The sequence below is a fragment of the Drosophila teissieri genome, chromosome 3R (assembly GCF_016746235.2).
Source record: "Drosophila teissieri strain GT53w chromosome 3R, Prin_Dtei_1.1, whole genome shotgun sequence".
NCBI lineage: Eukaryota > Metazoa > Arthropoda > Insecta > Diptera > Drosophilidae > Drosophila > Drosophila teissieri.
The window spans coordinates 13,479,619-13,503,695 of NC_053032.1; the positions used below are offsets into that span (position 1 = coordinate 13,479,619).

At 45.8% G+C, this 24,077-nt stretch overlaps 3 protein-coding genes across 6 annotated transcripts; 2 read left to right on the forward strand and 1 right to left on the reverse strand.

Moving 5' to 3' along the window:
• The first annotated feature begins 514 nt into the window (after positions 1-514).
• LOC122620176 (major heat shock 70 kDa protein Ba) lies at positions 515-2,729 on the forward strand. Its single transcript, XM_043797525.1, has one exon. The coding sequence runs from the start codon at positions 737-739 to the stop codon at positions 2,666-2,668; it is 1,932 nt and encodes a 643-aa protein (XP_043653460.1). The 5' UTR covers positions 515-736; the 3' UTR covers positions 2,669-2,729.
• A 372-nt stretch (positions 2,730-3,101) lies between these two features.
• Positions 3,102-14,440, reverse strand: LOC122619532 (octopamine receptor beta-3R). 4 transcript variants are annotated; one of them, XM_043796516.1, is made up of 8 exons: positions 13,908-14,440; positions 12,463-12,663; positions 11,122-11,397; positions 10,865-11,042; positions 8,362-10,231; positions 6,900-7,325; positions 4,656-4,764; positions 3,102-4,533 (listed from the first exon to the last, which is right to left on the reverse strand). In XM_043796516.1, exons 1-8 carry the CDS (start codon positions 14,438-14,440, stop codon positions 4,323-4,325), a joined length of 3,804 nt encoding a protein of 1,267 aa, XP_043652451.1. In that variant the 3' UTR covers positions 3,102-4,322. The 4 variants fall into 4 exon arrangements, with proteins under 4 accessions (XP_043652451.1, XP_043652452.1, XP_043652454.1 ...); XM_043796517.1 differs by lacking the exon at positions 6,900-7,325; XM_043796519.1 differs by lacking the exons at positions 6,900-7,325; positions 8,362-10,231 and having other exon boundaries at positions 4,656-4,732; positions 10,982-11,042.
• Positions 14,441-18,610: 4,170 nt separating this feature from the next.
• On the forward strand, positions 18,611-21,164 carry LOC122621585 (protein hugin). Its single transcript, XM_043799497.1, has 3 exons — positions 18,611-18,694; positions 20,105-20,384; positions 20,953-21,164. The coding sequence occupies exons 1-3, from the start codon at positions 18,611-18,613 to the stop codon at positions 21,162-21,164; spliced, it is 576 nt and encodes a 191-aa protein (XP_043655432.1).
• Positions 21,165-24,077: the final 2,913 nt, after the last annotated feature.

Below are 24,077 nucleotides of genomic sequence, written 5' to 3' on the forward strand. Positions count from 1 at the left end.
TACATATGTATGTATATATATTTGTTTGGAATAACAATTTTGAATATGTGCACACATATTGTAACACATAAAACTATCCATATATGTATATAATGTACGTTTAAATAAGAAGACTGAACATATGTACATATCTGCCGGCTAATGTTAGTACAAAACTAATAGAAAGTTTGTCAGAGCTACGCTGCGATTATCATTAAAATAAGTTAGTTACGCTGCCGTTCAATAAAGCTTTTCCAAAAACCCGCAAACATTCTAGAATCCGAAAAACAATCTAATTGTTGTGGCCGGTCTTTTGTTTGGCAGAAAGAAAACTCGAGAAATTTCTTTTCCATTATTTCTCTCTTAATTTTGCGGCTCTCCCTCCCTGAGACTAATGCTATCTCATTCTGGCACATACTGAACAGCGTACTGTTCTCGGTGCTTCGAGAGAGCACGCCTCGAATGTTCGCGAAAAGAGCGCCGAAGTATAAATAGGGCCGCTTGGTTCTCTTAGAGTCAATCCAATTCAAACAATCAAACTGAAAACATCGCTGAGCGAAAGCTAAGCAAACAAACAAGCGCAGCTGAACAAGCTAAACAATCTGCAGTAAAGTGCAAGTTAAAGTGAATCAAGTAACAGTAATTAGCAAACAAGTTACCAACTATTGAACTCAACCGAGAAGTTATTATTGAAGACAAGAAGAGAACGCAGAATACTTTAAAAAATTCGTTACCGAGAAAGAAGAACTCACACACAATGCCTGCTATTGGAATCGATCTGGGTACCACCTACTCCTGCGTGGGTGTCTACCAACATGGCAAGGTGGAGATTATCGCCAACGACCAGGGCAACCGCACCACGCCGTCCTACGTGGCTTTCACAGATTCGGAACGCCTCATTGGCGATCCGGCGAAGAACCAAGTGGCCATGAATCCCAGGAACACGGTGTTCGACGCCAAGCGACTCATCGGCCGTAAATACGACGACCCCAAGATCGCAGAGGACATGAAGCACTGGCCTTTCAAGGTGGTAAGTGACGGCGGAAAGCCCAAGATCGGGGTGGAGTATAAGGGCGAGTCGAAGAGATTTGCCCCCGAGGAGATCAGCTCAATGGTGCTGGCCAAGATGAAGGAGACGGCGGAAGCGTATCTGGGCGAGAGCATCACAGATGCAGTCATCACCGTTCCAGCCTACTTCAACGACTCCCAGCGCCAGGCCACCAAAGACGCTGGTCACATCGCCGGTCTGAATGTGCTCCGCATCATCAACGAGCCTACGGCGGCGGCACTGGCCTACGGACTGGACAAGAACCTCAAGGGTGAGCGCAATGTGCTCATTTTCGACTTGGGCGGCGGCACCTTCGATGTCTCGATCCTGACCATCGACGAGGGATCACTGTTTGAAGTGCGCTCCACCGCCGGAGACACCCACTTAGGCGGAGAGGACTTTGACAACCGGCTCGTCACCCACCTAGCGGAGGAGTTCAAGCGCAAGTACAAGAAGGATCTGCGCTCCAACCCTCGAGCCCTACGACGCCTCAGAACAGCGGCTGAACGGGCCAAGCGCACGCTCTCCTCCAGCACGGAGACCACCATCGAAATCGACGCATTGTTTGAGGGCCAAGACTTCTATACTAAAGTGAGCCGCGCCAGGTTCGAGGAGCTGTGCGCGGACCTATTCCGCAACACCCTGCAGCCTGTGGAGAAGGCCCTCACCGATGCCAAGATGGACAAGGGTCAGATCCATGACATCGTGCTGGTCGGTGGATCAACGCGCATTCCCAAGGTGCAGAGTCTGCTGCAGCAGTTCTTCCACGGCAAGAACCTCAACCTATCCATCAACCCAGACGAGGCAGTGGCATACGGAGCCGCTGTGCAAGCCGCTATACTCAGCGGGGACCAGAGCGGCAAGATCCAGGACGTTCTGCTCGTGGACGTGGCCCCACTCTCATTGGGAATTGAGACCGCTGGAGGTGTTATGACCAAACTGATCGAGCGCAACTGCCGCATTCCGTGCAAGCAGACGAAGACGTTCTCCACGTACTCGGACAATCAGCCCGGAGTCTCCATCCAGGTGTATGAGGGCGAACGTGCGATGACGAAAGACAACAATGCATTGGGCACCTTCGATCTGTCCGGCATTCCACCAGCACCAAGGGGTGTGCCCCAGATAGAAGTCACCTTCGACATGGACGCCAATGGAATCCTGAACGTCAGTGCGAAGGAGATGAGCACGGGCAAGGCCAAGAACATCACGATTAAGAACGACAAGGGACGCCTCTCGCAGGCCGAGATTGACCGCATGGTGAACGAGGCAGAGAAGTACGCCGACGAGGACGAGAAGCAGCGCCAGCGCATAACCTCTCGAAATGCCCTGGAGAGCTACGTCTTCAATGTGAAGCAGGCCGTGGAACAGGCACCCGCTGGAAAACTGGATGAGGCCAACAAGAACTCTGTCCTGGATAAGTGCAACGACACTATCCGGTGGCTGGACAGCAATACCACGGCCGAGAAGGAGGAGTTCGACCACAAGATGGAGGAGCTCACCCGCCACTGCTCCCCCATAATGACCAAGATGCATCAGCAGGGAGCGGGAGCAGGAGCAGCTGGTGACTCCGGAGCCAACTGCGGCCAACAGGCCGGAGGATTTGGAGGCTACTCTGGGCCCACAGTCGAGGAGGTCGACTAGAGTTAATAAGGAAATTATTTAGTTCCTGGCTTAAGATTTTAAAAGTGATATCAATAGTTGAGTGCCATAAAAAAAATGTAAATATCTTCAACTATAGTATTATACTCATATGCTAGTAACCAATTGTTTTAACTAGATATATTAGCAAAAATAATAATAAATGCAATATAATTAAGCTTAACAAGAATTATAAGTAAATTATTTTAATAAAATAAGAACAAAAATGAGAAGTAATACATGTTGTCTTTAAATTTAAAGTTAAATCGGAGTTTCCTTTAGCTTGGGAGTTTTCTTTCCCAAAAGTTTCTTTGCAATGTTACGGAGGAAAAAAGCGCATGGAATGGTTTTTAAAACACGTTAGTTGCACACTTTAATTTGCAATAGTTTAGTTCAGCAAGTACATTGAAATACATAGCGATACATGGCCCTAAATACTTAGATACACAATACATTGTACAGATTCTTAGACGGGATGCATTTCCTACTCAATGCAAGCCAATTCAACTAGAAATACAATCAATTTCCTTTACTATCACAAAAGTCGTCGCAACTCAGGAGAGAGGGGAATCGAAATGGCAATCGAACTAACTAAATTGAAATACAATAAGTGAATCGATTTTGCAGCGAATGGCGAAATTTCCTACAGCTTGCCAATTTTTGGTTGTTCGCAGTTCATTCTTTTTACTCATTGGTAGATTGTCTTTCTGCATGAAAATTCATAACGTTCAGCTACACAATTCTCTTCCATTCAATATTTTGTCCTTACATAATTTCGATTGCGTAATTTGTAATTTTCAATAACTCTGTTATGTAGATTTGGTTTGCTAGTGTTCTAGGTTACATATGATACTTAGAGCTAGAGGTAAGATTATGCGATTGCACTTTTTCCATGATTTTGGGCTTTTGAACAAGTCAGTTAGTTATGTAGCTTCATTTATGACAACATTAAAAAGTGTGTTTAACTTATGTTGATATATAAAATAAATTAATGGCATTTATTCGGGTCAGGATTTACAATCCTAATATACGATTTCCCCGAATCCCCGAAAACTGAGACATACGAATACTCTAATTTCGGATAGCATAGTATTCCAAAAATCTATGGAAAAAGTGTTTCACCTTCGACAGGCCGAAGTGGAGTACATAATTCTTAGATGATTCATTTGACAACATTTCACTTGAAATTGGAACTTTCCTACGCAAAGAGTCGCTCGATTTTGAATTGGGTTTTGCTCTGTCATATGTATAGTTATTACGTATATCTCCTGTTTAGTTGGACAAACAACACTTATATATGGATAGCTTAGTTCCGGGTCAGCATTGTCCCTGCAACCGCGGCTTGGCGGGCTCAGAACACAACTTTAATTTAAATTCCCTATCGTTGCTTAAATGAAATTGTACACGTATACATAAACACACATCGAGTATTGCTTAGCTCCAAGGATTATGCTAGCTATATCCTGGCACGAATGCCTCTGGTATGGCCGTTGCTCTTGTTTTTCTCAGCTTTGTTTTCCCTCCCTTGGTATATAACGATTCACTCAAGTATTAAATATCACTTATAGGGGCATTGTTCCGCATCCAAGAGAGTGGACGAGGAAGGAATGTGGCCGGGATGCAGACACTATCCGGTCTCCGGTCTTCGGTCTCCGGTCTAGACGTAGTAGGCGTTGTACGGATTGCGTTTCTCCAGACAGGGCAGCACACACTCCAGCGTATTGCGGAATGCCTCGCGGAAATCGCGATTAAAGTAGGCGTATATAAGCGGATTTAGCGTGGAGTTGAAGTAACCGATCCAGAATAACACCACCACGAGCACATCGGGACAGGGACAGGCCGGTCCGCAGAGCGATGTGATGACATACCTGGAAGGAGGAGTGAGAATCACATGAGGATGAGCCACCAGAAGACGTCGGCCAGCAGATAACCGACAATTACGGATTACGGATTGCGGACCACATCCGTAAGGCCTACCACCACCACTCACCACAGAAAGAAGGGCAGCCAGCAGAGCAGAAAGACGCCCATGATGATGCCCAGGGTGCGGGCGGCCTTGTGTTCGGCCTTCCATCCTTTGGCCGGTCGCACGGAGCCGCCTGTGGGGCAGATAAAGAGTTTAGAACCGATATGAAAGCAGGCAATTGGCTGATTAAGTTCAATTCGAATCGATTCGTTTCGATCCGGCAGTCTTTCTTGTTTGGTCATTGCAATCGACAGTTTTCTGGTTCATTTCTGGTTGTCTGTGTGTGAAAGCACTCGAAAAATGGTTTTATTTTTAAATGGTGTATAATATGCTTATTATTGTGGCATTTGTGTCTACCTGTTGTATGTGTTTGCTTTATGGTTTATTGCTTCTTATATGAAATTGTAAATCATGTTTGGTAAGGAAAGGTATTTGTAGAAATTTCCTTCAGGGATATCGTTTTATGTTTAATTGAACATTTCAATTATTTCATTTTAGGAAAAGGAAGACTCAGAGAAACACTTTTTAAAGAGTTAACTAAACTATTTAATAAATGTATACATTTTTTTTAAACAATTAAATCAATAAAACAATACCATGCCTAAGTCTAAATTTCTGTAAACAATATCATACTTGAAAACAAACTTTTTCAAAACTAATATTAACCAATATGTTTTAAATAATTTGAATTCTTTATTCTCTGAGTGTAAGTTGCTAAGAAATGCGGTTTATGTTCGTTTTATTGTGAGAGAAAGAGTATGCCGGCATGTTGCGTACACGCCATGTGTGTGTCGGGTCGTATCCTTGTTTAACTTTGACATTAGTAATACTTTTGCTGTTATGTGTTGTTGGGTATCGATGGCATTTCACCCCACACCATGTCCCCCCCTGCGCCCACCTTGCAAGTGACTGTCATTAAAGTGCTGGAAAGGCCAACATGTGTAGTAGTAGTATCTTGGTGCTCAGGCGTGTGGGTGTGCGGGAAAAGCAATAAAAACGAGGCAAACAATTGAAAATATTTACACAGGACACTTGTTATCACAAAGACATACAATCCCCAATCCCCCCGCATCCATCCAGTCCAGTGCGCCCGCCCAAACATAAACATAAACATCACTGGCGGGCAGGAGGAAAACAAATCAGACAGACAACAGTGAGCAACAGGAAGCAACGGACCATAGCCCTTGTTCGCCCATCGCACATCGCACATTGCCCATCGCCCATCGCCCATGTACCACCCATCCAGTTGGCCACCTGGATCCCTTGATGGATGCCACTCGGCGATGGCCACAGCCAGGTGAAATCATAATGCAAAGGCTGTGTGGAGGCGCAATAAAGCAAAGCAAACGCACGTGCAAACGGAAGCAATTATGTACAGCATGAGAGCAGCGAAAGGTGAAGGATTCGGAGGCGGAGGTGGAGGCGGAGGCGGAGTAGGTGGAAGTGGATGTGGAGAAAGCATGAGGTTTCGATGGTGTAGCACTCCGGATTCAGTTGCCTAAGCTGGTTAGCTTGGTATCCGGATAAGGAGGTGCCAAAAAACTGGCATTTCTGTGGGATTTGCCACTGAAGTGGGATCTTCTGCTGGGGGCTACAGAAATTTGGGGTAGTTCTTTTCGGTTTCATTTCACGGCTGATTTAATGTTATTTAGGCTAACCACCGTTGAAATTATTGGGATTGCCGAAAGTTGAAGTCCAGGGGTATAAAATATTACTGTCGGTGAATACGTTAACTAGTTTACTCAAACTAGTTTATTGAAAAACCTCAAATTTAAAATGTAATAAGTTAAAATTTATATATATAAACTTGTTATGTCTTTTCCTTAGAAACAGTAATATTGTATATTATTTGATTGACAGGATATTTCATACGAAATAAATAGGTTGAGGCGCATGTTTGATATGTTAACTTTAATGCAGCGGGAATAAATTCGAAGTGTAGGGACTTGATTGAATTGGGATTTTCTGATATATGTGATATATGTGAATGGATATATAGAAACTATAAGTAAAATTCGTTGTTGCTGAGGCTTAGAAGTATGTCATGTGTTATAATGTAATGCACATGTTTTGGACTGTGGGAAATCGAATGATTCAGATGGATAATGGATAGCAATGAGATAGGTGCTGAAGCTGAGACAAGCAGAAAGACAGAGATAGAGAGAAGAGCGTCAGAGAGAGAGAGAGAGCGCGAGAGAAAGAGAGAGAGAGAGGGAGAGCGAGACGTAGAGACTGGGGAAGGAGAGGAGGGGATACGACAAGACTCACCGGTTGCACCACAGTGACTGCATCCGGTTTTGAAGCGGCGCTTCCGGTTCTTGCTCTGCTGCCAACATGCTGTGACCGCCGCCGTTCGCTTGTGCCAGAATCGAGTGGAACTGGACGAGGACCTGGGCCCCTGGACCTGGCCAAGATCTGGAGTTGGCTCGTGACTACTACGTTTACTACTAGTGGTTACTGTGGTGTCGATTGTGGTGCCGGCGTTGGCATTTGCGGTTGTGTTTGCGTTTGCGGTGGTGCCGGTGGTGCTGCTGATGTCGGCGCCGCAGAGCGGACACTTGGGCAGCGGACTGGGCACCGCGGCGAAGGTGATGCCGCGGGGCCGCTGCTCAATGATCTCCGCCTCCTCCTCATCCACAAAGATGCAGATGCCGCCGCGTCGGATCAGCGAGGATTTATTGGAAAATTCGTGCTCTGCTTGCAGTTGGTTGTTGCATTTCATTTCAGTTTCGATTTTCAATTTGGCCACGGCATTTTGGGGGTTTTATTGGTTGGATTCGGTTTTGGAGTAGAAGTAGTTGTTTGTTTGGTTGGACATAATTTGGTGATTTCGATTTACATATATACACATACAACACACAACGAAATGGCGTGAAAGAGATATAGATATAAAGAGATAGAGACAAGTAGTAGACAATGTACAAAGGGTATTTCACAGGACACGAAAGGACACTCCTTAGACCACATGCACGTGCGTGCCATGCACCGGCAAACGCAAAGGATCGGGTTCGAAAAGGGAAAGGATTCAGATCATTATCGTTGGCTCCCTGTCTCTGGAAGTAGGTCGTCCCTTTCTGTCTTCGTTTGCAGGTGCAACTAACTAAATGCTGGCTCTAGTCAGTATATAGTAAATATACTAGGCTAGTCAACTAAGTTTTCATTCAAAGCATTTTAGTTGTACTTTTCCAATGAGGGGTTATAGGCTCTATACATATTTATACTTTATGCTTTTCAGAAATTCGCACTGTTTTTGAGCGGTACTTATATACACAAGAGTACCTGTTCACACTTTCCTTTTAGGTAACCACTAATTTCAATAAGTAAAGAGTTGTAGAATTCTAAAAGATAATAATCTTGTTATATTATTTTAAGTTTAAAGTTTAAAGCAAAAATGTGACATAACATGTACAAATTAGATCTTTTGTGGGTTTATATTTATGAAAAGGTTTCCTGTTTTAGCTTAGCTGTTTTGTATTTAAATACATTTGGAAGTTTGGAAGTATATATTAAATGAAACCCGAATTCAAGCCAATTACTCCTTTAAAACACAGTGGCAAAGGAATGTGAGCCGTAGTTTAAGGCAAAAATTGAATCACTTCAACTTCTCTTGGAAAACTGACAAATACAGAGCGAATTTCGGAGGGACAGATATAAATTGTCTTAAGAGAGCTACTTAAATCAAGCAGGAGCTATACTGTACAGTCTACACAATGACCAGATGACTACTCACTTGCGGAACTGGTGGAAACGCGGCCCATCGGGATGTAGCTGCGACTGTCGCTGTTCTCCTGCGAGAAGTTGATGACATTCACGTCGTAGGTCACCACGGACGCCTGTCTCTTCCGCACAGTTTGGATGCCATCGTAGCCGGCCAGGATGCTGCAGCGTCCTTGGCGGCCACCAACCCCTCCTACGCCACCAGCCCCACCATTGCCGGAAACGCTCACGTCCGCATCGCCGGCGCTATCTTTGCGCTTGAACAGTGGCGACGTGACATCCCGGTGCTCATCGCCACATCCCTCAACCGGCGACAGCGTGGAATCGAGTATGATCTCCGGCTTGGGCGATATGTTGGACTGGGAGGGCATTTGGGGATTTGGCTGCGGCACTGGAACGGGCATGGGCAGACTGGTCACCACATCCAAGGACACCGTGGATGTGTCACTGGGCGTATAACCAGGTGCGGCGGCATGCGGCGGCGGCGATAGGAAGTACACATTGATGGACGCCGACTGCGCGTTGGAAGCGGCGGAAGAGTCCATGGCACCGCCGTTGGGCACGGAAATGGCTGGCGGAGCCGGTGTGTTCGGTGGGGACATCAGATAGTTGGCGCACACCTGGTCACTGAGCGTGCTCAGGCGCTGTGGAGCACCAGCTGGTCGGCCCAGCGGAAAGCTCAGCGATCGAAAGATCTCGGCCAGCTCCGAGCTGCTGGCAATGAGCAGGCCACTCGGCTCCGGCAACTCCGGCGGCGACAACGATGGTGGCGGCGTGGCCGGCTGCTGGGGTGACTCCCCAAAGCAATCGGCCAGTTGGACCAGCTCGTCGTCGCTGCGAATCCTCTCCGGCGGTGACTTCAGCTCACTGAAGTCAATCAGCTGCACCCCGTCGCTGAACTGCTGAATCACACTGGCGCCACTCTGCTCGCTAAGCACATTGATGTCCAGCAGGATGTCCGGCTTGTTGGGCGTGGAGTCCGTATCGCTGTGCTGCCGCTGGCGTCGCTCAAGTTTGCGTTCCTTGCCGCCGCCGCATCCGTTGTAGCTGTGCGACAATTTCCGGTTCCGCGAGCGCCGGAAGAAGCTGGATCCCTCGGAGTTGGCCTGATGTCGCTTCTTCTCCAGGGTGAAGCACTCGGTGCTCGACCGCTTCGTCTTGGCCAGCAGAGATAGAATGTTGAAGCTCTTCTCCTTCCCGGCCACTGGTTGCTCTGGCAACGCCCGCGATTCGCTAATGGTGCGCAGGAACTCCGAGTCGCTGGAGGCGAATGCCTTACGGCCGCAGGCCGCAGCACCTGCCTTCAGCCGGATGAAGTCCGTCTCACTGAGGGCGGCGTACTTGCCCCCGCCAGGACCGCTGATAATGGTGCCGCCCGTCTGGCGCTTGAAGTACAGATAGTTGTCCTCGATCAGGCGCTTCAGCTCCTTGTTGTCCTCGGCCAGCGGCAGGTGGGTGTCGTACAGGTCGTTGCCCTCGCTCTCGTCGCTGTTGAGGCCACCAAAGACCCGGTAGGCGGTGGACTCCGGTTCCGGTTCGCTGTTCCCACTGCCGCTGGTCAGGCTGAGTTGCTGTTGCGGGGCATTGGGATGAGCATGCTCCTTTTCGAGCTCCTTCGAAGGGATCATCTTGCCCTCCGTCCATATCTGCGGATTGAACACTGGCGCCGGTGGCTGCAACTGATTGTGGGAGGGCTGCTGCTGCTGCAGTGCCATCATCGAAGGAGCACTGTCCGTGTGGGTGACCTTCTCGTACCGCTCCTGCTCCAAGTCCCGCAGATCGATGCTGCTGCGGCTGAGGCGGCGTGGCGGCGGCGATGGCACTCTCAGTTCATCGCACTCGTCCCTGTCGTCGTCCTCGTCGGTGGCCGGCTGCAGCATGTCCTGTGGGCAAAGGACAATCACTCAAAGGGAACTCATGGTGGCGCATCAATTACGCACAGCCACAAAGATAAAGGAAAAACTCCCGAGCGGGAAGCGCTCCTTCCCTCTAGCATCTAATCTAATCGCTCCACATCCGTTTTTTGAGGATGGGCAAAGAGCTTTAGTGCAGTACGTCTGTGTACCCCACTCGCATACATGAGCTGCACGGCTTTAAAGTCTTTATATATATATGTATTTAGTCTACTTTCAGAGTGAATATGATACTTTAGCAATTTTACTCAATAAAAAACCAATCTAGTTTTATTCAACTATTGAGTGATCGTCCAAATGGTAAGGAAATGAAAGTACTAAAGCATTTATTTGTTGAATACTATTGATACATTTTAAAGTATCTTAACTAGTTTTAAGCATCTTTGGATTAAATTGTATCTGCATCGTCTTGTACTTCTTTAAAATGGCAACAAATAGTTTGTATTTTATAGATTTATTGAATTTATTACTATAAAATGCAGCAAAATACTCGTACTGTTGTATTTTTTGGGTTTGCTTTTAAATAAATGTAATCTGTATCTACCGTCTTTTTCAAAGTAATAATATTATTTAAAAAGTTTTAATGACACCATCCAAACTCACCTCCAAGTTACTGAGGGCACTGTGCGTCTCCTCGCGGGCGGATGTGGCGTTCAGATCGCAGTCGCTGGGATGGAGATAGCTCAGGCTGGTGGGCTGCTGGGTGTGGCCCATGTGGACGCTGTTCAGCAGGATGTTGGAGCTGGTGCGGCTGAGGGCCTTGCGCTGACGTATCGCCTCCCTGGAAAACCACAGAGCACAGATCAGCAATTAAGCAAACTCATCCACATCGACCATCGAGCATCCGGGTAAGAACTCACTTAAAGATGCGCCAGTACATCACCAGCATCACAATGCCGGGTATCCAGAAGCTCACCGAACTGGAGATGAGGGCGTAGGCCTTGTTGACCACAAACGAGCACTGGTCCGGATGCAGGGAAATCTCCCGCAGGTGCTCCTCCGTCGTGTACCAGCCCAGGAAGATGGGCGTGAAGGATATGAGGGCGGGCAGGATCCACACATTGGCGAGCATGAAGCACACCGTTTTGTGTGTCATATTCAATGGATACTCCAGTGGACGCACAATGGCGTAGTATCTGTTATGCAGAAGAGGGGGTCATCTTTATTAATGGAAATGAATTGCGGACAGGTCCTCCGCACAAAGGTGCCAGGTGGCTTTCAGCCGTCTCCTCATCCTCATCCTCCTCCTTCGGCTCCTGCTCCCTGTCCTTTTAGCCCACTAATTGATTATCGCTCTTTGGTTGGCTGAATAATTGTGTTTCGGTACTCAGGTTGCCATGCACAGAAATCGATTTATTAACCTTTTAAAGATCCTGTTGCATTTAAATGAGGGATAAATGCTCTTGACCGAATTCATTATCGGAATCCGTAAAAGTAAGGTGGTGTATTCTTTTTAATTATCAATATATTGATAAATGCAATTAAAATTAATTATTTAATCTTGCACGTACATATATTCGAAACCCCGTCAATAATTCTACCCCATTATTTTATCGAAATGTAATGCTACTTGCGTCTTAAAAGGAAGACAATATATTGTAATAACTAAGAACACGGTTTGAAAAATTATTGAATTATTAGTTTTGTGCCATATTATCGTTAGTGACCATCATTAATTCCCTAATTTCGATAGGTTGAAGTTTCCTTTGTTTCTTGCCATGTTTTGCGGCCCACGAAAGGTGAGCGAAACACGAATTAATTAAAACAGACAAAAGGCCCATGCCTCCGGTGTCCATTGACCATCCCTCTATTGTTGCTGGTCACTGGTCAGCCCGAAAATCGCAGCTGTTGGTGCCTTCCAAGTGGGAATGGCGCCAATTAACGGCTTGAGAGAATGGAGGAGGTTGTGGGGCTTGGGTGTAATGTGGGGAACGCCCACGTTTCGGCCAGCTGCAAATCATTTGGGCCGCATTCATCATACGGACGGGCCTAATGCTTGCTTTTGATGTGCGCGCCATAGTAATTAATTGTTTCTTCTTGGCGATTCGCCGGGCTTTGGTATTGAAAGTGATTTGGTTGCCAGGCATCTGGGCAAGATTAATGGTTTTGTGGCCCAACTAAACGGCTTTCTTCAGTAGCTCAGCCCGGCACAATTGACTTTAAGCCGTTTAATATAGACCGCGACATAAATGGGCACTCACCTGTCCACCGATATGCAGCACAGGTGCAATATGCTGGCCGTGGAAAAGTAAACATCCAGGCTGTTGTACACGTTGCACATGAACGGTCCGAACATCCACTTTCCGCCGGACAGTTCCACGGAGGCGTTGAATGTCATCGCACAGAGGGCCACCAGCATGTCGGCCATCGCCAGCGACACAACAAAGTAATTGGTTATCACCCTGCGAACGAAACAAAAGCCCAGGAGTTTGTGAGTGAGGCATGGTTCTGGGCGGGATTTGACCAGCTTCCCTTCCAACTCCCAACTCCCACTTCCTAACCACTAACCACTCGTCACAGTGCAAAACCACGCCAAATGTGATGGCATATGGCATGCATCATACATGTATGTGCCGAGTCCGGTGGACTAAGCTCTTTGGCCTTCCTTCCGTTGGCCAAGCAGTGCACCACTGCTTTCCATTTCCATTTCCTCTTCCGGTCTTCGAGGGCACCAGGTCACCGGTATGCAGCAATTTCCTTGGCTGTCATAAGTCACTCGACTCACCAGGCAGCTGCCACCTTCAGCTGGAAACTACTGGCATGTAAACTTATCATCTTGTCTTCGGGGCGAGTGTGGTTTAAGGGGCTTTTTATGCGGAGATGAAAGCACCTTTGTGCTCCTAAGTCATTTATTTCTTTTTGGGACATTTATTACGTTAGAAACAACATTTAGAAACTCGTATTACAAGCAATTGGTATTGTAAACCTATTATGGGTGCCTATCATTGCAATGATAACCAATGCATCGGTTAAAATATAATTTATTGTAGAGACTTATACATACATACTATTGTCCTCAATAATTATGTACGGAAATGATGTTAGTAGCTAAGCTGTGCATTTAGAAAGGCTGTTCATTTTTAAAGATCTTTTTATGTCAAGCTATTGCTTCCTTTATGTACTGCTTTATTTTGTAATGTCTTAACGCAATTCTAGATTGCGTGCATTCTATACCAAGGTAGTAAACGATAATCTGAGCACTTTAAGCTCCTTTAGCAGGATAATAAAGACTTTAATCAACATCTACCCGCGCTGCAGAAGGCATAAACGTTGCGCAACATTAAACGGGTGTCGTGGGAGGGCGTGGGGCGTGGTCGGCGGCGGAGGCGGTGGCAGCGCTCAATGGTATGCTACACTTATTTGCACTGCACTCTGGGGCGTCCTGTCATCGCGACGCTGTCATGGCTGCGATGGGCTTGGGATCGGCTTGTGTGCCGCATTTAACTTCGTTTTGTGCTTTATTATTCCACTTGTCGCTCATTTAAATTACATTTATTACGCTGGCGAAAGGGATTCGCCCTTCCGTGCCACTGTTTGTTTGCCATTTGCATTGTCCTGCGGCCCTCGCGGCAATGACCCTCAATTAAACTCAGTTACAGGCGCGCGCAGCGGTGGTGGTAACAAAAGTAATTGGATATAGACTTACCGCAGCTTTCGATTGCGCTGCACTGAAATGATGACCAATGCATTGCCCAGCACAGCGGCCAGGATAATTGACGAGAAGATGAATCCTTTGAGCAGCAGCAGCGATAGATCCAGCCAGCTCTCCTCCAGCTCCGTCTGGTTATCCACGGCAATCTCACTGCCATTGGCCGTTATGTTTGGACCGACTGTGGAGAGGAACTCAAACGTGGACTCCAACGGCGAGTGGGATGAAAAGGGTGAGGAGTAGGAGCCATCTGACGATGTGGCTGTTAGTGATAGCGAAGTCAACGAGGCATCCACAAATTGCGATGTTATAGGCAAACTGCTCGTAGTCGTCGTCTTCGTCGTCGTTTTGGCTGCTGCTGTCGTGAAAATGTGGCTTGTTAATGTTGCAGGTTGCAGGTGGCTGCTGTTGGTGGCTGATGTTGCAGCTGCCACGAGTATTGCTGCTTGTGAAGTTGCTGCTTCTGGTGCGGCTGTTATGGGTAGTGTCATTGTCGTGGCCAGAAGGTCAGCCACGTTAACCCCTGACATCTCTTCGATTTCGCAGCCCGATTGAAACACAGCTCATTCAAGTTGCTCCGCCAATGGTTTTTCGCTGTACTTGTCGTTTATCTTTGTCGCGGGTGCTGTGCGTAATTTAAAACTCGAGTAATTGCAATCTGCAATGCAAACAAGGCTGCCGAAGTTGGCCGTCATCCTGGTTGCCAATGTTGCTCCTCTGCGAATCGAGTATTTGCTCACGGCTCCGACTGTAGTTCTCCGCTCCATTTCCCAATCCTCCACAGGACGCTTTTCCCGCTCGGATCCGCGCCAGTTCGAGTTGTTGGCAGTGGCAAAAAGTCGAGATTCGCGCTTCGATTTGGCACTCAAGCGCGCAACAGTCGGCGACACGGGAACTGCAAATGAATAAATAAATAATTTATGAAATAATCGGCGAGTGTGAGGCTGTGAAACTGCATGAAAATTGGCAAAATGGGAATTCGAACGGTTGCCGCCCGGGGTGTTTTTATGTACATACATACATACATAAGTAAAATTCAACAGGGGGCATAAACTCGATTGCCTATTTATGTGCCGGAGTAACACAAAAATGGGATTCTGCTGTTCCTCCAGTGCCACATCAAATGTCCGTCCGTTAAAAGTTCGCCACTTCAACTTTGCTACACTATATTAAAATAACAGAAACGTATTGCGTATACGCAGTGTGTGCACTCGGCATGCGTCTGCATTTCTATATCCCCAGCGAGACAGCGGTGCTGTCAAGTGCTGACACTTGTGCAGAGTGGAATGTGGAATATAGACCAGTTGTTGCTTTAAAAGCGAGATTAAAGCGAGATTATCTCTGCGCCGCCAGTGGGAAAGTTGTTCTAGTGCCTCACGCCTTGCCATAGTGAAAACTGAAAATCCTTTTTGCCCCGGTTGTAAGTAAAACAAAAGACGCTTCATAATCTGTGGTAATCTGGAAGTTTTTATTATGTTAAGCTTTTGGCGACTCAATTTGGCCGTAAAAAAGCTAACACATCATCAGGGAAAAGCTGAAAAGCGTGCTTACACTTTAGTTTTCCCCAGCAACATTGCATTGAAGCTGAATCCGTCCTTGGCACTCAGACAAATCGCTGGCTACACGTTTTCATTCCACTTGTTCTCCGCACTGTAGATGCTGCCCACACCCGTCCTACAGAGTTGTGAATCTAATATTTTTAAGGATTTATGTACTTATATAGATAACCTTGCCGAATTGATTGCATTGCGTTGTCCTTGAGCTGTCGAGCTGTCGAGCTGTCGAATCGACTTGTTTGCCCAGACCATTCGGTCACATCCTCTTGGCCGATTGGCAACTTAATGTTTTAATGCTCGGATTTAAACCACATCAATGCGCTCTATCATCCTTGGCTTATACATTTCACAAGCCATTATTTATTGGTCGCTCGACTGTCTAAAGTCCTCTGGCCCTCTCACACTCTATTTGGCTTAATTATTGGCATCGCGGAAAGTTTACAAAGCCGCTGCCCTTCCGGCAGTTGGGCTCCGGCTAAGCGCAAACGTCAACAGGACCCGGTTCGTGCTTCGAGCTTGGTGTACGGAAAGTGCGCTGGGTCCTGGTCACAGGACTCCTCCGTATCCTCGAGTCCCCAGCTCGAGTGGGCGGGGTGCAAAGTGCAAACTTCAAAGCGCCGCGCGCGCACAGGACACGACTAATTCAATTAAATCCCTTCGCCATCCTGCTCCTTCGACGAAGGACACACGGTGGGCGTCGAGGGGCATTATCTGCCGCGCCATTTGAGGACTTAACTCCTCCGGAGCATTAGCAAACTGATAAAGCGGGCAAGAGCAAATAATTGATTCACTGATAAATTCGAAAGGCAAACACTGAGGCCAGTTACTTATTGAGTGTCCCTTGACTTTACAACCTTCCCTGTGCAAACTGATAATTGATTAATCAGCTTACTGTTTCATCTGAAAATAAGTTATCAAAACCCCCAACTATTTTCCCATGGCAGAAACTATTTAATTTCGCTGTAATGGGAAAATTGCCCTAGGGCGGAAATTAACAAACGAAAATTTGGCAGAGAGATGTCGAAACATTTTATATTTGCCGAAATAAATTGCGCTCTAATTTCATACTTCTACATTCAATTAATTAAACAGCAACAGCAACATTTTATCAGTTATTTTTTGATATAGCGATGAACAAGGACACATTCCATTACGACATTTTAGTTTTATTTTTCTGTCAGACAAAAATAAGCATCACTTTGTGTTGGTTGTCCAATTAGTTTGCACAAATAATCTGTTGATAGATTGAAAGAAGAACTACAGTGCAAGGTAATCCCTCAGATACGGGTTTGTCAAATTACATTTTTCGCAACTTTATGGCGCTGTTATTTTTTTTCTCCGTCAAGGATACATTTTCAGCAGTTGGCAAATAGATAAATCCTTCAGGGCCTTAGCTGGAAAAGAGGTCGTCCCACGTACATAGAGTTAGTAAATAAATAAATGCCAGCTGGGGATCGCCAGGTCGAGTTTGTGTGTGGGTCGTGTCCGGGTCATGTTTGTGTAAATTAGTGGCACAAATAAACACTCGACCAGCAGCTGCAACAGATGCACGGATGGCCTTTCCAGCAGCTTTCCAGCAGCATCCAGGAAAACACTCGATTGATGGATGGTTGATGTCTGACCAGGGACCGAGTTTAGATAATTGAAAATCCTCGTGATTTGCAGCCAACTGCTATTGAAACCCGACCAAGTGTGCACAGCTTATATCTTCCGGGGCGTATGATAAATTCGATTTGCCCGCCTTCTTGACCCATTCTCGGTTGACAGTCGACAATCGGCAGTGCTCGCAATCTGATTTTAAATGCCTGCTGACAGGCAGCCAGGTGTGCAAGATGTTTGCCCAGCAAATTGAACCTAATGCGGCTCACGAATGGCATTTAAATAAGCCAGCTGCGAGACTGGAGAGTTCTCCAAGCCTTTTCCCATCTGCAAACCGGCCCGAACAGGCAAAACAGGCCCCAGGCTACAGGCTACAGGATACAATGCGAAGACAACTGTCAACATTTAAATAAGATTGATCGATTGGCAGCGTCAACGGCATTGACATTGCCCCCATTGCGGTGGGTGTTGGGCCTAAGCCATCGCCTTCAGAGGCGTGATGGACTTTACACGCGCTCAGATTCCCATTAAACAGGATGCCCCACGGTTACGCTGGGTACACTTAAAGGAACGAGTATTAAAATCCTGAGTCCTACTGCTTTGGCTTCCTGCCATTCGAAATGCTAAGAAGAATCTCCTTCAACTTTGTTTATACGCGAAATTTAAGTTTCATATGGATGTTTCAAAATAAGAAGAATATTGTGTGGTATAATTATTGCGTTAAGTTCCCATTGTTACTGATTTTTCAACAGATTTCAAAAGCTACTGACACAACAAACAAAAAGGTATTGGTATAATCCTTGGGCGTATATTTATTCATGTCATACCTTCGACAACTTATGGACATATTGTTAAATCTGCATCTTCTGGCTGTGACGCGATGTGGATTTATCAGCAAGCAAGCATTACAATCGTTTATTAAGCCGCCGTATTAAAATATTTCCGGGCTTATCAACGAATACCTGCACTGTCTGTTTAAATATTATCGGACTGATGTGAGAACGCAGAAATCGCAGTAAAAGCCTATATAAAATGTGTATAAATTGAAGTCCCATTTGATTTTTTTTGGTAATTTTTCCGACTGCAGACTTTACAATTAGCTTCCCAATTTGAATGCCAGTCACTCATCGAATCCCATTTCGCATTTGGCTCGCTATGTGGGCGACAAATTGGTGGCGCTTCCGTTTGGGATTTGCCGCTTGATTCGCTTGTTTACGCTGACCAGCGGGCTGCCTTTGGCCGGCATTAGAGTGCATAACAAATCACTTAGCACCCGTCCATCAGGGACCTAATCAGGCTCGCATGGGGCCGCTCGCATTTGGCTATATAACTTGCGAGCTGGCGCGCTCCTGGCATCAGTTGTCCCGCAAAGCAGTCCCAAAGCGCAACGCGGTCCCATTCGATCATCCGACTATTAAGTTAATAGGTCCAGCGCTTCCGGAGTGTCCTGTCCTGTCCTGGGAGGTCAGTCGCTCGTAAACGCCAGAAAACACCTAACACCTAACAACGAACGCAGAACGCCCAGTTGGCCCAGTTAGTCCAGTTATGTGTGGTCCCAGTTATTGCACACTGCTGCTAATCGCGGCTTCCTGCTACATCCTTGTTGGCAGTCATGCGAAGTCCTTGCAGGTGAGTCTCTGGCATACTGGGTAAAAGTGTTGGTAGTGGTACCGGGGCTTGTTGGCCAAACAAGCGCCACTTAATTAGTGTTATTTGCCCAGGCACAAGTTCGCAAGCTTAGCGTGATAATTTCCAACGGCTGCTGAAATTCTTGGATTTTTGGAATGGAAATTTTGGGGCGAAAAGTTTTCACTTTGCCGTGTGCTTTGCAGCATTTTGTGGCACCCTCATTTCCCCTCTGTCAACTGCACTTGAAGTGCTACCAATTAGTTTGCAGATATTGCAGCTATTTTTTTTTGCCAGCTGGCAATCAATTGGCATCCAATTAACATTTCTGTTGCAGTGGCAGCCACACTGCGTATACGTGTTGCGCAACTTAGTCTCACCACTAATTAAAATAACTTTATCTTGATGTTTGGCTGTGGGAATTTAATAAAGCCCAAAAGGCCCTAATTAATCAAAAAGACATAATTATATCAAGCTTATGCATAGTTCATTGAGTTGGGAATTCGTGGTGTTGTATTTGGCCTTAGGCAAAATGATTTCGTTTGATATTGAGTCCACAAGTGTTTCATATTAAATTCGGCACATGAACAAACTATTCCGTGTTATGAACATACAAAGAGGGAATAATAGATGTGAATTATTCAACTATTATTTGAGTAAGTCTTTAGCTTTTTTCATTTAATTGCAAAGAGTATTACACATACAAAGGTGTAAATTTCTATTAATTGTTATAAAGTCATACAGAAAAAATTCATTTTTTTCCTCAAATTTGTATGCGTAAACAAAAAGACATTAAAGTAAAATCCCATAAGAGCACTACAGCTATAACATTTCCCTTTTTTAATCAGCTTAGAATGAGAAAAGAATACTAATTGGTGTTCAAGGCTTTGTAAAATATGTTAAATTGGTTTGTAAAAAATACATACTATGCATTTTTGCTGAGTGTAGCCCAAAACGCCGACACCCGCTTAGGGAGCGTTTATGGGCGAAGTGCGATTTACAAGCCGATTTTAGGTGTTGGCATTTCAATCTACATTGAGTTGTCTAATCAAGCGGCACACGCTGATCTGCCTTCCATGCCTGGCTGTAAATTGAAACAATAAAGTGCTCGACTCGCACATTCACATACACAGCCACATCCACCCACAACCACACGCACATCCTCACACACACACACGCAAGTCGGTTGGAAGGATTTGTGTGTGTGTGTGTGCAGCTCACGTACGGGTATGAGCATAAATAGGCGGCATAAAAATAACTTAACACGTGTCGACAGTTTGGCAGCGTGGGAACCCTCAGTAAAAAAAACATCCTCCAAGGAAATATCTGAAATATTTAGCTCCTTCTTTTCCCCATACCTCCCATGTCCGCTTTTTTTGCGCTCTGCTTTTATGGCATTTTTTATTTGTGCAGGGCACGAGCAAACTGGATTTGGGAAATCACATCAGCGCCGGCTCTGCCAGAGGATCATCATCACCAGCTTCTGCAGCGTTGAGCGAGGCACGCCAAAAGCGCGCCATGGGCGACTACAAAGAGCTGACTGACATCATTGACGAGCTGGAGGAGAATAGCCTGGCCCAGAAGGCCAGTGCCACCATGCAGGTGGCCGCCGTGCCGCCACAGGGCCAGGAATTCGATTTGGACAGCATGCCGCCACTGACCTATTACCTGCTGCTCCAAAAGCTGCGACAGCGTAAGTTGCCTAGAAGGGATCTCACTGCGTATACGCAACATCCAGTCGGGATGGACACGTGCTGAAATGTGAAGGATATATGCATTCGGGGAAGTCCTTCTAATTGGTTCCCCAATCACGTTTCCATTTCACGCCACCATCCTCCATCGTGTTGGCATACTTAATGCTTAAGCTTTTTTTTCATTTTTTGCACAGAGGAAGACATAATACGAAAATCTTATTGCCATTTAATATGCATGTCGTTGCTCAACCTCACAAGCCATTGGCATATTTATATTAATACCGCGTATCAGAAAAAAAGAACAAATACTTAATGTCGAAAATTGTACAAAAGTCGCTGAAATTTGTATATTTTTCTAGAAAACGTAAACCACTTCACATTATCTGGAGATCTCATGCAAAAAAGTACTTAGTTATCTTCAAGGCTATTCAAATGTATAAAGCCATTCTTCTATGTGACTTCCAAGTCTTTAAATGAATCCCAGAATTTTCGAAATTTCACATTCCTGTTTTCTTTATCAAAATGCATATGTATTATGAAATATTTCCTCTATTTCCATTTGGACAGTGCAGAGCAATGGGGAGCCCGCTTATCGCGTGCGGACGCCACGCCTTGGCCGCAGCATTGACTCCTGGCGACTCCTGGACGCCGAGGGGGCGACGGGAATGGCGGGCGGCGAGGAGGCCATCGGCGGGCAGTTCATGCAGCGCATGGTTAAGAAATCGGTGCCGTTCAAGCCACGCCTGGGCAAACGTGCTCAAGTGTGCGGTGGCGATTGAGTCACGACAAGGACGCGAGGACACGGCACGGCACGGAATCGGACTGAGGACTGAGGACGGCGGACGGTGGACGGAGGACGAGCCCAGGACAAGGTTGAGGCCAGGCGACTGGGCCTCGAGCTAACATAACCAAGCCATAATGGCCAGCTGAATTCGACGCGACGCAAAATTAATCCACATATATGCATAGTGAATGACTACTAGTTACCAGCGCTATAACCCTGATTTGAGAGGAACTAATGATGTGTATATACAGTACATATATTTATTATTTATTGAAATAAATTGTGCAGCCCCCAATCGTTCTGTTGACTTGCCACGCCGCGATTTTGCAACCCAAATGAGCCGGGAATGAAATAAACATGGCAATTTCATTAACGACCTGCGCTTACTAGAGTTCTATATTCACAACACACTATATTGCCATTTCCCAGTTAAATTTATGAGAATTTCATAACCAGTGATAGGGCGCGTAAATTGGAAAAATGCGGCCAACATCCGTTGCCACAAAATCGCCCATGAGTGTTGGCCATGGCAACTGCCGCTTGCAGTTGGCCCATGCGTGCAGTTTGAGTGATAAAATATCTCGGTTCCCTTGCCGCTCCCCTCCAAAAACCCAGTGCCACAATTTTGGCCCGGCCAAAAGCTTCTGGCTTTATTTGGCCCGATGAAGCATACAAAATTGTGCGGGGCTTGCAATGAATGCGGAAAAGGAAACATTTTATGAATGTTTTTGCAGTGGAAAACTGTAATTTAAAGTATCCATGTAGTGAGGATAAAAAGGATAAAAAGTTACTGCCCTAACGAAAGATTTTTTTCCCTCTTAACTAAACTTTAAAAAATCCATTAAATGTTATTAACTGCTGTGTATTGAATGCTGTAATCGTAACCAGGAATATCTAATTTTTATAGCATATAAGAGAAGTTCCCTTAATTTTATTTTTCTAATGCCACACTGCTTGATGCTTTAATCTTGTAATAAATTAAAACGGAAAGTCACTTAATTCCGTTCCCAATGCTAACTCTGGCTGACGCAGCTGTTTTTGCACAGTCTCAGCAGCTGGAAGTTTTTGCAACTCATTAGAAACTTGCCACATGCCAATTAGTTGGCCTAACCAGGCGTTACCCATCCGCTCCAGCGGCCGTGATCCACAATCCCAGCTTATGCCAGCTCCAATTATTGACCCCAGGTGGTTGCGGAAAGACTGGAACTTAACCATTTGAAGGGGGCCTCGAACCCCGACCGTTGTAGGTTGTAGGTGTAGGGTTCGCCTGCATCCTGGGATGGATCATACATCACGTAGTCGGCAATCCAAGGAGCAACTAAGCAGAGGATATATGGGTGCATGAATCGTGCCTAAATTGCGATAATGGCCACACAGGCCAGCCTTCCGACCGCCTCGCCCGAAGGAGATATTGAAACATTATAACTGCAAAATGGTAATAAATTTATCTCCACCTCTGGGGGAAAATGAACCAAAAAAGGAGCAATCGAGGCAGAAGTCGCGAGCCAGACACGCACATGGAGGCTCCGTAAAAAGCGTGCTGCACTTTAAAAAAGTACAATGTTTTTCTATTTGCATTGTTTCAATTTAATGTACATTCACTAAAAGCTAAGAGTTAGCATTGAATATAAATTTTTAAACAAAAGTAATTAAATTATCGTATTTTTCAGCACCATTTTAAATCTTCTTTAATTTTATTAGTATTTTTGAAAGTGTATGGGACTGGGAATCGGCAGGAACTTTGCATGATAGCAGGCGTAGATTTACAGTCGGTTCGTTGCGTAAGGTTAAACTACCTTAGTATTAACATCAGCTGGCTTCTGCTCCGGCTTCCTGTCGACGTGGGCGTCGGTGTGGGCGTGGGCGTGGAGGAGTCCTCTCCATGTCCTGTTAGGGGCTCCCCTCCCCGAGGTTCCCGTCTATCTGGCTAACAGATACATGCATATGGGCAAAATGATAAGTTGATTGTGCCTAAGTACGCGCGTGAGTGCGTGTAAGGCGAAATCACTTTGCCTGATTAAACGGCGGCATTCCGGTTGAAACCTTCATTTATCCGGCCTGGCAGCGGCATGTTTCGATATCTGTCTGTTTGGCTCACTCAACTTGGCCAAAAGCGAACTCGGCCATCAAGGAGAATGGTTAAAAATGTGTGCTAATATGGCGCAAGTCTCGCAGCTTCGAGTACAACCCTTATTTATGGAACCGCAACGGACTGATTTAAATTGATGGCCCCATTTTCGGCCCCTTCAGTGGGTGTGGCTCTCTCTTAATCAAATTTCAGCCAAGCCGAAAAGGGCTTCAAATTGGCTTTGTGTGTGTGTGTGTGTGTTTTGGCCACAAAAGCGGGGCAAGATTATTTATGTGCCCAGGTATTGTGTGTTTGCGGGCACTTTGATGTTCTTGAGTACACCTGCATAATGGCAGTGAGTTTATCGAGATTCTGGCATCTAATATTAATTAGTAGAGGCTACCGACCTGTCGAAGTGATTGATAATTCGAGATTATCGACTCTCTTGAGTGACCTATAATACACCCTGCACCCACTTACTTTGGCTTACTTTGAGGTTGCAAGCAACTTGACAGGCAATTGGTTAGGACCACATTTAATTGCCAGCGTTAACTACTCAAACTGTCAATCAGACATTCTACTAACTGCTATCTAAGTTAAAGTAACGAGTTTTGAAAGGTATACCAGCGTCATTATGGTTAAGTATCCACGCAGTCAACAAAAAGTAATTATAAAACTTTTCGTATAATCTTTGTTTAGCAATGAAAGCCATACAATTTTCTTCAACTCCAAGTTCTTTTCTCTAAGAAATTTAAAAATATATGGCCAACATTTATGGGATTTCCGAAGTCTTCCGTCCAACTATTTCGTTTCGGTACTGATAAACTTTTCATACGGCTC